Source organism: Oryx dammah, unplaced genomic scaffold, assembly GCF_014754425.2.
Source record: "Oryx dammah isolate SB20612 unplaced genomic scaffold, SCBI_Odam_1.1 HiC_scaffold_5, whole genome shotgun sequence".
In the NCBI taxonomy this organism is placed as follows: Eukaryota; Metazoa; Chordata; class Mammalia; order Artiodactyla; family Bovidae; genus Oryx; species Oryx dammah.
The window spans coordinates 59,387,287-59,400,220 of NW_024070189.1; the positions used below are offsets into that span (position 1 = coordinate 59,387,287).

General features: G+C 33.4%; 1 protein-coding gene across 21 annotated transcripts in view; it reads right to left on the reverse strand.

The window, feature by feature from the left end:
* MATR3 (matrin 3) overlaps positions 1-12,934 on the reverse strand; it is a 39,116-nt gene that overhangs the window by 9,725 nt on the left and 16,457 nt on the right. For 11 of the 21 annotated variants that reach the window (XM_040239935.1, XM_040239940.1, XM_040239941.1 and 8 more), the window contains one exon: positions 1,020-1,081. The exons of 2 other annotated variants lie outside the window; for them this stretch is intronic. In XM_040239935.1, coding sequence (XP_040095869.1) covers positions 1,020-1,081 — 62 coding nt within the window. Of the gene's footprint in view, positions 1-1,019; positions 1,082-5,876; positions 6,967-12,934 lie in introns of all 21 variants that reach the window. 8 more of the 21 variants (XM_040239931.1, XM_040239927.1, XM_040239930.1 and 5 more) reach the window with 1 other exon arrangement.

Sequence of the window (12,934 nt, forward strand, 5' to 3'; positions counted from 1 at the left end):
TTTATTAGTAAAGTTATACGGCAGTATAAGTGTTAGAAATATTACTGTTTAAAACATGTCATATAGATACTTTCAAAGGAAAACTTCAAGTTAATCCAAATAAAGGAGAATTGACTTGCTCTGTACTGCTTAAAAATGTTAAGTAATGTATGTTACAATTAAAATAGTCCCTTATCTGTTTTTTCTTGGGGGGTGGGGGGCGGGCGGCGGGCAGCAGTTCAGGAAGGATCACAGGACTTATGGGATCTTAGTGCCCTGACCAGAGATTGAACCCTGCCTGGCCCATGGCACTGAAAAAGTGCATGGAGTCATAACCACTGAGCCACCAGGAATTCCCTGTATTTGTTAATTCACAAAGAGAAGAAGTGCTATATGAGGGACTGGAAATGTGGGTTATATAGGGAAACAAAGATTGACCACAGATATTTTTTTCCCTCCAACATTAAAAACGAAGAGCTGAGCTGAGTTCTGGCACTAGACAGAAAGGATAGCCATAGGACGGTGCATGTGAAAATGGCTACCCCAGTGAACAATGGGTGGGTTTCATGCTGTTTAGGTAGGGAGATTCTTTACAAATTCTATCCTAGCAGCTTAAAACTCCATCACGTGTCTCAAAAGCAAAAAATATATCCTGAAGGGTTTTGCTTTAAAACTTGTTACTTCTAGTATAACTTCCCCCTTTTCTTCAAGGAAAATAAATATTTTCTTTATTCTTAGAGCACATATTATTGTTATTGAAAATGCTCTTATGAATCTATTCTATTGTATCAATGGCTATCTTTAGGTCTCTTAAAAATTCTTTCCATTTTAAATAACAAAGTATCACTATCACTCCATCTTAATATTCCATATACAATTCCACACCTAAACATTTTTTGTAACTGGCATTGTCTAGACAGTGTCAACTATTCAGTAATAACAATGTGGATATTACAAGTAAATGATGAATTCCCCGAAACCAATCAATGGCTGTTTCTGACACAGTTAACTGATGCTTTAAAGGTATTTCAAACTCCTACATTTCAAGAAGAAGCTGGCATCGACGACTGTGACTTGCTCCATTGATATGTTGACTCCACTCCTGCAGCAAAGTAAATTAGTAGAATTAACAAAACTAAAACTAAGATTTCTTTGCAACCATTCAAACTCTAGGATGTTCATCTATATGTCTATATGCAATTATCATAAACTGAACACCTGACCATTCACTAATCACACTTATTTAAAACCATTTCTCTGAATCCTTGTAGCTTTATCCTGCCCTCAAATACGCCATGCACATTCTTGGAAAAACTGGTAACTTGGTTAACAAACTAACAGACCTGACAGGGAAAAGATAGAGTTAATAAAGATGAAGAGTAGTAACTGACTTTGAGATCAGTAGGTATATTAATTTCTGCTGTAGATAAAACTGAAGTATTCACATATTATTAGAATTGCTTTCACAGAACTGATAAAATATCCATGCTTATATCACTTTTTAAGAAAACATATACTGTAAGTATGAATAATTAGTTAAAATATCATCTTTAATTTCATCCAGCCTTTGAGGTATGTTGCAAGTGTACTATAGCCACAGAAAGCTAAGTTAATTCAACAGGAGTGACTTTTCTAGGGAACACTCCCCAATTTAACAAAAACCTAAGCTCCCATTATATTTCCCCAAATTAGAGAAGTAAATTTCAGGAATGTCCATTTCTAAATTTTAGGAAGGAAAACATTTTATTTCTTCAATATTTGCTTTATGATTTTAAATGTTGAAGGGATTACTTTTTCCTTTAATTTGTTCAAATAAACTATCCTTTCTTTAAAAATCCACATGTAAATGTTTAGCATTTTAGGCAATATAAAAAGAAGAGTTAGGAAAAGTAGGCTTTGCTGCCAGACTGCTTAGGTTCAATTCCCAAGGTACCACTTACTAGATGTGAATCCTTGGTACAAATTATTTAAAAACACTGTGGTTCAATATCTTTCTAGGGTTTTGTGGAAAGTAAATGATAAGGTAACCTGTTTATTGGAACACTACCAGGCACATAAGAAGTGCTAATAATAAAAAACTTTGTAATTAAAAAGGAAGAAAGGCAACTATTATTACACTGCTTATAAAGCTATCTTGTTTTACAATCCCCACTTTACAAGTATTATTGTTTCACAAATCCTCACAAAATAAGGCAACTTTTCCAAGACTCATACTACCTGAAACATTAGAAAGTCCTTAAAAGGGAGTCTCACTTAGAGCTGAACTAAAGGAATCAAATTACAAGAGATACCATTCTGAAGTTTTAAAAAGTTAATTTATAAATGGAATCTAATTTTTAAAAACTTACAGCCTGAATGTTTACACACATTTCTTTGCCCTAAATTAAAATTCTGCGAATGAGGTAAAATGGAACATTTCAACAGAATGGTACTTCTAAGAACTTGGGGAGCTATCTTTCAAAGTTAGATTGTCTTTATGGCTAACAGTTAAGGAACTGGAAGAGATCTGTCAGGCTGCCTCTATAACCAAATGTTTGGGGTATAAAAACTTTCTATTTGCAAAGCAACAGACCACTGACTTGTTGGAAGCCACTTTAAAAATGGCTGTAATCAAGAGGTACCATAGGCAAAGTTCACAAAATTCAGAAGCGGGATTAAACAAATATGTTAACCAAGAATTTTCTTAATGAAAACTATTCAGATTTAAAATAACCTTGAGAAACAGTGTGTTCAGAGAGGAGTAAAAGTTACCCTATTAGGCATGCTTCTAATTAATAGGAGATGGTAAAACTATCTAGTAGAGCAGAAGTTATTTATATCCAATCCCCCATGATCTTTAAGGGTTCAAACTTTTGAAAGTGGCTGGTCTTATAAAGTACTAGAAGGAAAATCAAGATCAAAGAATCAGTTATACCTCCCAAACCCACCCACTTACTAATCTGCTCTACCATAATGGGTTTTTTAAAAAAATCTGTATCCTTGGATTCTACATTGAGGCAACACTCAGGTTAATAAAGAATAAGGATTCACTTTTTGAATTCAGAAGTTCTGCAGGAAAAACTACATTCACTTTAATGTCATTGAGATACCTAAATTATATAAAGAAAGGATAATTTGGAGAAGCACATGTGGAATGGCAAAATGAAGTTAAGAATAACTTAAGGGCTTCTAGAAAACTAAAAAGAAAAACATGAACCCAAGTGACAAGACAGCGGAAGGGCTGTAGTGGCCAGTTTTCTTTAAGTGAAAGGAATTTTGAGGCAAGTTTGAGGCTGTGCAGAAAAGCAACTTGATGTTCTAAAATGACCTAGAAAGAAATAAAAGCAACATCATCACTGAAAGTTACTTAAAATAATCAAAAATAATGACAGATGTTTTTCCCCTAAAAAGACTATTCATACTAAGAAGAAGTTTTGATCATGTAAGTTATTTAATGTTACCACTAAGTGAAAAGAACAGATTTTCCAAGTTATGCAGCAATACCAGAGAGCAGGATTAAATGTTTTAAAATTTTTCATTATCTACTTTCACAAGAATTTTCTCTAAACTCAGTGATTCTGTATCAGCTATAAATTAAAAAGATCCCTACCAAAGTGAACATTTATTTTTTCAATAATGAAGATACCTAGAAAACATTAGCTATGTTAAGGAAACTATATTAAGAGAATCCAGGTGTTAAAACTTCTTAAAATCGGTACAATTTACAAATACCACAAATTTTGAAAATCAAAGGGCCTCTAAAGTAACTGTTTCTAAATTTGTTAGAGTACATGCAGTTTTGCAGAGTAAAAGTATCTCTTTACTAAATAAGATACCTTACTCTTGAATCCAAAGTTTCAAATATTCAAAAATGTTCTTTGGCCAATTTAGATCCATTTATTATCATTATTTATTAACTGTTCAGGAACTAGAAGATAGTAACATCTGGACAGAAAATAATAATACACAAAAATAGGAACTTTTTCTGATTCAAGTCCTTCTTGATTTCTTTTTGTGTTCCTTTACTGAATTCTCTTCCTGTATGTAAGTGGCAACATTAAGTTACTGCTCAAAGTCAGGATGAAGAGACTTCCAACAGTGGCTTTTAATTTATGATGACTCCAGTAGCAAAGATTAAGTCCCTTACAATCATTTTCATTTGAGACACTGTAACTAGCTATCTTCCTTGGAATTTATAGAGAACCTATCTGAGAATATTTCTCATACTGTCATTTCTGCAAGCAGACAAGAAGTAACAGAAAATATCTGGAGTCACCAGAGTTTAATGGATCTTTTCATTAAATCAATTCATACCAGATCTAAACCTTCAAGTTGAATACTGAACAAAAACTAAATTCCATGATATACTAAGTGTATCCAACAAATTTGAAAAATAGAAAATACCAAAATATCTACTAAATACAATTCCCTAACTTTTATGAGTTTGTGGTTCCATGTCTTAAAATTAATTTATGAATGTAAATTTACCATTTGAAGTTATTTTGACATGGATTGAAGAATAAAATATTCCTTGTGTACCTAAAACTATTACTTTAGAAGATTTTTGTATTATATATACATGTATTTTTAGCTAGAAATCACTCTTAAAAAGATATTTTTCAAAATACTCTAAATTTAAACAATAGAAGAAGTCTCTTAATTATCCAAGACAAAAATACTGAGATCTAAACACAGAAAAGGGGTTGATTGGTAAGACATTTAAAAAGATTAAAAACAAAATCTCTAATAACTTACATGGTTTAGTTTACTCAAAAATCAACTCACTTAAAAATGCATTTAAAGGGATAGATATGAAAAGAAAATGACCCTTCCAGATGTTACTGTGAAGAAAAAACCCTGTAACAGCAACCATCAAATCAGTTTCATGGCAGTAACATGTCCAATTAAGTACAGCACATCAGGAAAAATGGATGGTCAGATTACAGATCAAGCTAGTGGACTGCTACAATGCTGACTTTAAGTCAACTGCACTGTATTTTGTTTTGGGGAAAAAACAGTGCGAATGATTAGTACTGAAAACGTTGAAAGAGAAAGGACAATATATTTAAAAGGGCATCTTGAAAAAGTTCCCATTTTGCCAGATGTGATAATTAAAGCAAAGGAGAATCAGATTTTTTTTTTCTTCAAATGAGTATACCAGAAGTCTAAGTCAGAAAAAGAATATGCTTATGAGGAACACAGAGCAGGATACTGCAGTAAGTGATTTTCCCAAGTCTCTAAAGGGATAGATGCAATATGGGATAATAAAAAGTGAGTTCTGAAGTATGTTTAAGAAAGTTGTGGAAAAGGAGAAAAAAAATGATGAAAAATTTCAGTTACAGCATGAGAGTTTGTGTTAAAGGGAAATTAAAAAGAAGAATAAACTAATCTAAAATATGAAATATACTGAAACAAACACCAGGGCTCTACATTAACTCTTTCCCTGTAGCCACAGATAAGGAAAAAAAGAGAATTGTTCAAGAATGTATCTTTACTACATACGAATCAGTAATTAAGACAGATGGAGAGCTGATTATCTAGCATCCTGAATGCAGAGTACATTGACTGCAAAAAAACAGAAAAAATACTTAAAACAATTCAACAAAGCAGACAAAAAAAAACCTGCTTAAATATATGATTAAGAAGAACATATTGATGCCAAAAACCAACAAGATAATTCCAGTGGATGATAGCTTTGTGGCTAGAAGTAATCTATGCAGATTATATTAATGTAAAGCCCTGGTTTAAAATGCTCAAAAACAATTACCTTCCAAATAAAGTAAGTGTTCTCAAAAGTATAAAAATTCTTGATCAACTCAATGTCATCAGACTACAGATTCAGAGTACAAGATATAGGTAAATACAGAATAGGCACTACAACGTAAAAGAAATTAGAAGTATCTGTTGCATTAACTCACCTTATTAGAATGAACTGGCAAATCACATATAGAGCACAGATGGGGATAACCCTTCGGTAAGAGTCCATGGAAGTCTTCAATATTGCTACTTGGAGGAGCGCCCCTCTTTTTCTCAAAGAGAGATCTCTCTTGTAAGGGGCCAGGACCACGTCCCATTCTCTCATACTCACTGTCAAATTTATGATAGTTATGCGAGGTCTCACCAAAAAAAGAATCATCCCTACACCTTTCTCCATCTCTTAATCTGTCATCTTCATAATCCATTCTGTCATAATAACCAGATTCTTGAGAACGACTTCCATGGTCATAATCAAGCACTGGGTTGAGACTAGGACCACGATCATCAAAACTATCTCTTCTAAAGTGCCTTTTTTCTTCCCAATCGTCCCTAGGTACTCTGTATGGTGGCTCCCGTGTAGCAGATCTGCCATCTCTACCATAACTCAATGTAGGGCCTTCTTCAGTTCTCCTCCTTTTAAGCTGCAGAAGGATTTGGGGCAAATTCTCAGGAGTAATCTTGTCCTCTGGATAACGACTCAGTTCATCTAAGTCTCTAGCAGACAGACCAAAGCTGGCCAAAATGTTACTGGCCTGGTCTGCATCTCCACGGTGTTGAGAAGACAAAGGGAGCGGACCTCTACTTCCAATGTTAAATATAGACTGCAAATTATGGGAAGAAGTACTAGCAGAAGACAGTGCACTATGAGCTCCTTGTTGATTCAATGAAGAACTCATTCCAAGATTCATTAAACTAGCAAGGCGTGCAGTACCCTGGTTCATCCTTCCAAGAGATGCTGGCATACTTAAAGACTGGGTAGCAGCAGCAAGAAGGCCTATTCCTGCTGCAGACAGGTCACGCCCATGACCCTGTGAGTCCCTACCGAGAGATGACTGCTGGAATGACTTGGACATTGTAGAACTATCTCTTGTCTAGTTTATAGATTAAAAAAAAAAATTTTTTTTAAAGATGGCCAAAAAGAAAGCTCAACTAGAAAACTAGGTTAACTTTGCTTCAAAAAATGGTAACGCCAAGAAAAAGGATCAATAAGGACTGTAGAATCTTCTTCAAGCTGAGAACCAGCAGACAACTCTGTAGAAAAATAAGCAATTTTAGTCATAAATCCCTTTAAGTAGATGCCGTTTTTTTTTTAGAAAAAAAAAAAAAAAAAACTTACGCATCATGTTGATTAAAAAAAAACATTTAAGATCTCAAACTTACAAGGAATTACATAACTTAAACAGATTTCAGATGTATGCAGAACTTGCATATACTTAAAAAGTAGTCTTTCATGCTAAAGTTTAACTATTAAAGGGAATTTCATACGGAATTTAAAAACATTTCAATTGAAGGGTCAGATGTCTGAATATATCAAAATTTCAATAAAAATATAGATGGGTCTCTTCTTTTAGAAGAAAAATACACCCTATAATATGATGCTTAAGTTCCAGAAGACTAAAAACAAAACAAACAAAAAAAAAATCAAGGTCAGCAAGTCAAAGATGAATCAGTTGTACTGTTTAGAAAATGAGACCTATTAACACTATCAGAAAGAACCAAGTAAAATCACTAGTAACGAAGCTTCAGTGTCAAGTACCTAGCATAAGATCTAAGACCAAACACTATAGTTGAGATCTTTATGCAGCAAAATCAAATTGAGGTAAAGACAGATGTGAAGAAAAATAAGTGACTTCCTACAGTTTACAGATTTCTGCACAAATTTAAGCCAAATAATTAACTGCCTTATTCTCCATCCTCTATCAGGCAGTTGCTTACTTCATTTCTAATCTTAAAAGGTAAGGAGAATCAAATATGGTCAGTACAGAAGTAGGAGACTCCCCAAGAACCACCACAAGTATAGGAAGTATAGGTGATTTAAAGAAGTGAAACTCCCCAAGGTAGTAGCTGTGAACATTCATTTAATGCTCAGAGCTATAACACCTCGAGAGCTCAAAACAGGTGAAAATGAAAACGAGATCTTGCTTACATAGATTTCTGTAAACACAGATTCTTTCACAAGAATAGCCCCATCATCCAGAAAATTCAAATTGTGAACACAATCCCTCAAGATGTGTTTCCTCAAAGATGTGATAGTGACGAAACTACTTTCATTTTTATTTTACCTCAAAAATTTTTACATAAGAATTCACAAAGCATTTACCAAAAATCTCATAAAGTATTAAATGATGTACATAACTGTCCCTGGTGAAACAATTTTATAATCACAATTACACACAGAGGTTTAATAAGTCTTAAATTGTTTGCTACATAATTCTACTATGTAGAGACGCTGCTCAGTTAACTCATAAGTTTGATCACCCATATACCTAAACACTTAGTTTAAAATAGAAAACTTTATCAACATAGAAACCAGGCAATATTTAATAGTTACAAGTCAATTATGGGACCAATTCCACCAATGACAGATTAAGGAAACACTGGACGAAAACAGTGGTAGAAGAAGTATAAAAAAAAGTTGCAGGCAAGACTTAAGTTAGATTTTACAAAAAAGATGTAACAAAGTTAAAAAGACATAGAAATGCTATCAGAGGTGACTGGAATTACAGATGTTTTTGCACACCAAGAAAGATGAACTTGAGAAAAGACACCAAAGAAACTAGTTCCAGATGAGATCCATTATGTAAACTACTTAGACTTTAAGATTAATAAAATAAAGACAAGAGTAAGTAAACATCATTGGATGAAAGTTTCTCTGATACGACTTTTAAATACCATACAGAATGGCGGTTAAAATACTACTGAAACATTTGTAGTACCCTCTTATGTTTTCATACATTGTTTAAAAAAAAAAAAAAAACAAAAAAACCATTAAGAGGGTTTTTTTGAAATCAAAATTTCAAAGTATCTAAGTTACTATTAATTGCAGCTTTGCCCTTCATTTGGGAGTCAAAGCTTCGTACACCGAAAAGCCAGCCTTTCAAAAGAACTATTCTTTCCCTTTAGGGAAATTATACTAATGGCATTATGACCATGTGTAAATTTTTAACATTGATATTTTAAGGAAATGATTGTTGAACTACAGAGATCTCAATTACTTTTCTTTGCAACATATATGAATGGTGGAGCTGCAAAAAGGTTAAGAGAAGTAAAGGTAAAAGGTGATAACCTTAAGACAAAACAGAAAATGGATGTCAGAAAACTAAGAAAAAGAGAAAGACAACCATGTAAATCCCATGACAACTTGTAATTTAAGAATAACTTTCATATTTTTGTGAGTCAGTCCCACACAAAGACACGAGAGTAGCAGTACTGAAAAAGAACTTAAGTCAAACTTTTGAATCTAACAAATTTCTTTAAAAATTTCTATTAGAACAAAGAAATTAAGAGAAATCCGACAAGATAGCACTGATGTAAGAACGTTTATGAAGAAGTTCCTTTAGTATCTTATCTTTGGTCAATGAACATAAGATGTACAAGGCACTTTAAAGGCTCTAAGTGAGACCTACTGCCTATGAAACCATCACAATACTGAAAGGTTTACCAAGTTACTGAAGTGCTTAAAAAAAAAAAAAAGATTACCTTCTTTTACTGCATGTTTTTTCTCCATAAAGCTACGTTTTCAGAGGTTAATAAAGTTTGAAAATAGTTCCTTTGAGATAACTCATCTAAAATGTAATGTTAAAACCTGATTTACTCTTAACTTTATACAATATAGAATCTTTCACTTCCAAAAAAAAAGTGCCTCCACCCTGCCCCATCAGAAAACATTAGAAAAGAAACAACTAAGTAGGCTTCACAAATGCCATTTAACTATACTCTGATATTCAAATTCTCAATGAACAAAGTTCACGATATAAATTCTATTAAAGATGTTAGCTTCACATTCAACATCTGAACAAATATGTATGGTTAAGAAATAAGCTTCAGTTAATAACATTCAACCCCCACATTCCATAAATCTGATACCCTTTTATTTATTTTCTTCAATAATTAGAAGAAATGGAATACTAAAACATTTTAGAAAACAAATGAAAGCTAAACACACACAAAGTTAACAGAGAACAAACACAGTGTTCTGTATCCAAATATCCTGTGTAAAATAAAGACTATCTATTAGTCTATTATATATTTATTATTTCAGAGGGTTACTTAGCAGAAAGTAAAATGAGCATAAGCATACTTCAGAGTTCTTTAAAACATGACATAGAAGAAACCTTCAGCTTCTGAACTTAAAAACACTGTTTCAAAGGTATCTAATACCACCATATGGATCTTTATACTTTTTGACTGTGTGAAATAATCACTTTTTAGAAACAACCGATTTTAAGATAGTATAATCATAAAGGCATGTAGAGATACGTAGGAAAGAAATAGCCACAGGTTGACATAACAACCTTTTAACCTCACATAAAAATTTAACACACAACAGCTAGAAAACAGCTTCTGAATTGTAACAAAAGTGGGTCAAAGAAATTTTGAGATTTTCCCATCTCTATCAAGGTCAAACACCTTTGTGATTTAACTTATTCATGCGAAAATATGCCAAATATACACAGCAACCAACAATACAAATACATTAAAAATGTCCTAATCATGTCACCAACAGATGGCAGGGATAGTTCACTAATTTAAAGAAGTAATTGACTAATCAATCTCCAACTGAAGTACAAGGTTTTTCAATTGAAGTAAATATTCCTTAGATTTTCTTACCTATTAACCTTATAATGGCTTTATAAATAACTTCAACATAGCTTCCATTTTAGAGATTATTTAAATAAATTTTCATCTTAACGTTAGTTTACATCACTATATCTTTTTCTACTATATTTTATAACTTGTATTTCATTTAAGGGTTTAAAAAAAAACTGAAGTATAACTGATTTATAATACTATATGAGCTTCACGTGTACAACACAGGATTCAGTATTTTTGCACAGTACACTCCATTGTAAGATAATGCAAGATAACAACTATTATTTCCTGTTGCTTATCCAGCTCTATTAACTTTGTATACACCAATGTGCCTCACCACACAACAAAGAAAAACTATAAAGTGCAGTACCCAAGAAGGCTGAAAAAAAATAATATTCTGAAGTGTTTTAAAACTACTGGTGTCAATTCATATATATTACTGATCTGGATTAAACTTCTAACCCACTTCTTAATCCTTAGGTTAACAGCAGATTCAGTTGCTAAAAAATCTTCATGGTAATCCATAGAAAAGATTCCTATTATTCAGACTTGAAACATTTTTCTTCTAAGTTTTTTCCCTAGTGACTTTAAGTAAATTCATACTACAGGAAAGAAAGTTACTCCATTTAACTGACAATTTTGACTCTTGATCTGACCTATGACACTACTTGGCTAACTCTCCTATTTAAAAGCCAATCTGTGGTTTTCCTCAAAGGCACCATTCTGCACCCTTATGATACTCCCCTCTGCTTCATGCTCTCTTGGTTTCCGAAAACATTTGTAAAACTCTTTGATATAAATTGAGATTTTTTTTTTAAGAGCCCAAATGCCTGGATTTGAAAACCAGCTCTTCTGCAAAATAGCTGCATGAACCTGGGCAAATTACTTACCATCTGGGTTTATTCCCTCATACGTAAAATGGGAATAAAAATAACATCCATTTCACAGGGCTTGGCATATTGTAAGCACCACAGTGATCATCTACTGTATGCACTCTGATCCTCACAACCAATGAGAAAACAAACTAGAAGTAAAAGGACTAACCTAGAGACATAAACACCTTTCACTTGTACTGGACTATTTCATGTATCAACTTATAATGTCTCATCCAATTCTATTCAAAGCCACATTTAAAACCTGAAGGTTGTTACCAAGTCAGAAGTCAGCTTTAAAAGACTACAAACCTAAAACATCACTCATCATTCTACTCTACTCAAAAACATACTATTCCCTACTATTTACCACATGAAGTCCACAGTATGGTTTTCAATGCCTTCATATTGGTTGCATCCTACTTCTCTAAACCTATTTTCTGGCACATGCCAACACCTTAAGAAAAAGTTTATCTTATGAGCCATTATGTAGACTGCTTAGTACTTGTTCAAACGTCATTATTAGCTAGAACGTGTCTCTCCTTTCCCCATTTAATACTAGTAATTCTCTTAAGGTCCAACACCCACCCCACCCCACACGGCCTTCACATCATGTGTTTTACAAATCAGTGTATATAAATGCCAAAGGTCAGAAACAACATCCATAAAACCTTACGTAACTATTTCCAATGATTCTTCCTTCCCTTATGGAGTCTCTTGTTTTTAAGTCCTACCACTTAACAGACATGTATCTTTTCAGTGTTAATTTTACACAGATTGGCTTAATATATATATATTGCTCTTGTTTAAAACTAATTTACACATGAATTAAAACTACATTTTCACTGTTATATAGATACCATTATGGCATACATACTTATCTTTCAGAAGATGAACATTTAGACTGTTCTAATTTCCTGTCATTGCCAAGAATGCTGTTATGAGTATTTCTTGGTCTCCTGATGCTTCAGTATAAAATTCCCTCCTCCACTGTGGTTCTCAAGGATATCATAACCCACACAAGGATACATAGTTAAGCATTAAAATTGTTCTGTTGCTTCACACCTTTTCACAGCAAGAATGTTTTAAGTACAAATGTTTGTATTTCTTTGCTATTACTGTTCCTTTCCCAACTACTGTGTGAGTCAGGTGTTCAAACACTTTCACATATGCTATAAAAGCTCTTCTCCTACCAGTGACTGTACCAAAGAGAGATATTTAATATCCTAGTAATTTCCAAAGGGGAAAAAACGTACAGATCATCTTTAAAGACCAGAAAAGTATCTATTTCATTAACAACCAATGATACTACAAATCAATGGATCTTCCCTGTAGCTCAGACAGTAAAGAATCTGTAGCAATGCAGGAGACCTGGGTTAAATCCTTGGGTTGGAAAGATCCCCTGGAGAAGGTAATGGCAATCCACTCCAGTATTCTTGCCTGGAGAATCCCATGGACAGAAGATTCTGTAGCCCACAGAGGCAGGCTACAGTCCAAGGGGCTGCCAAGAGTCGGACATGACTGAGTGACTAACA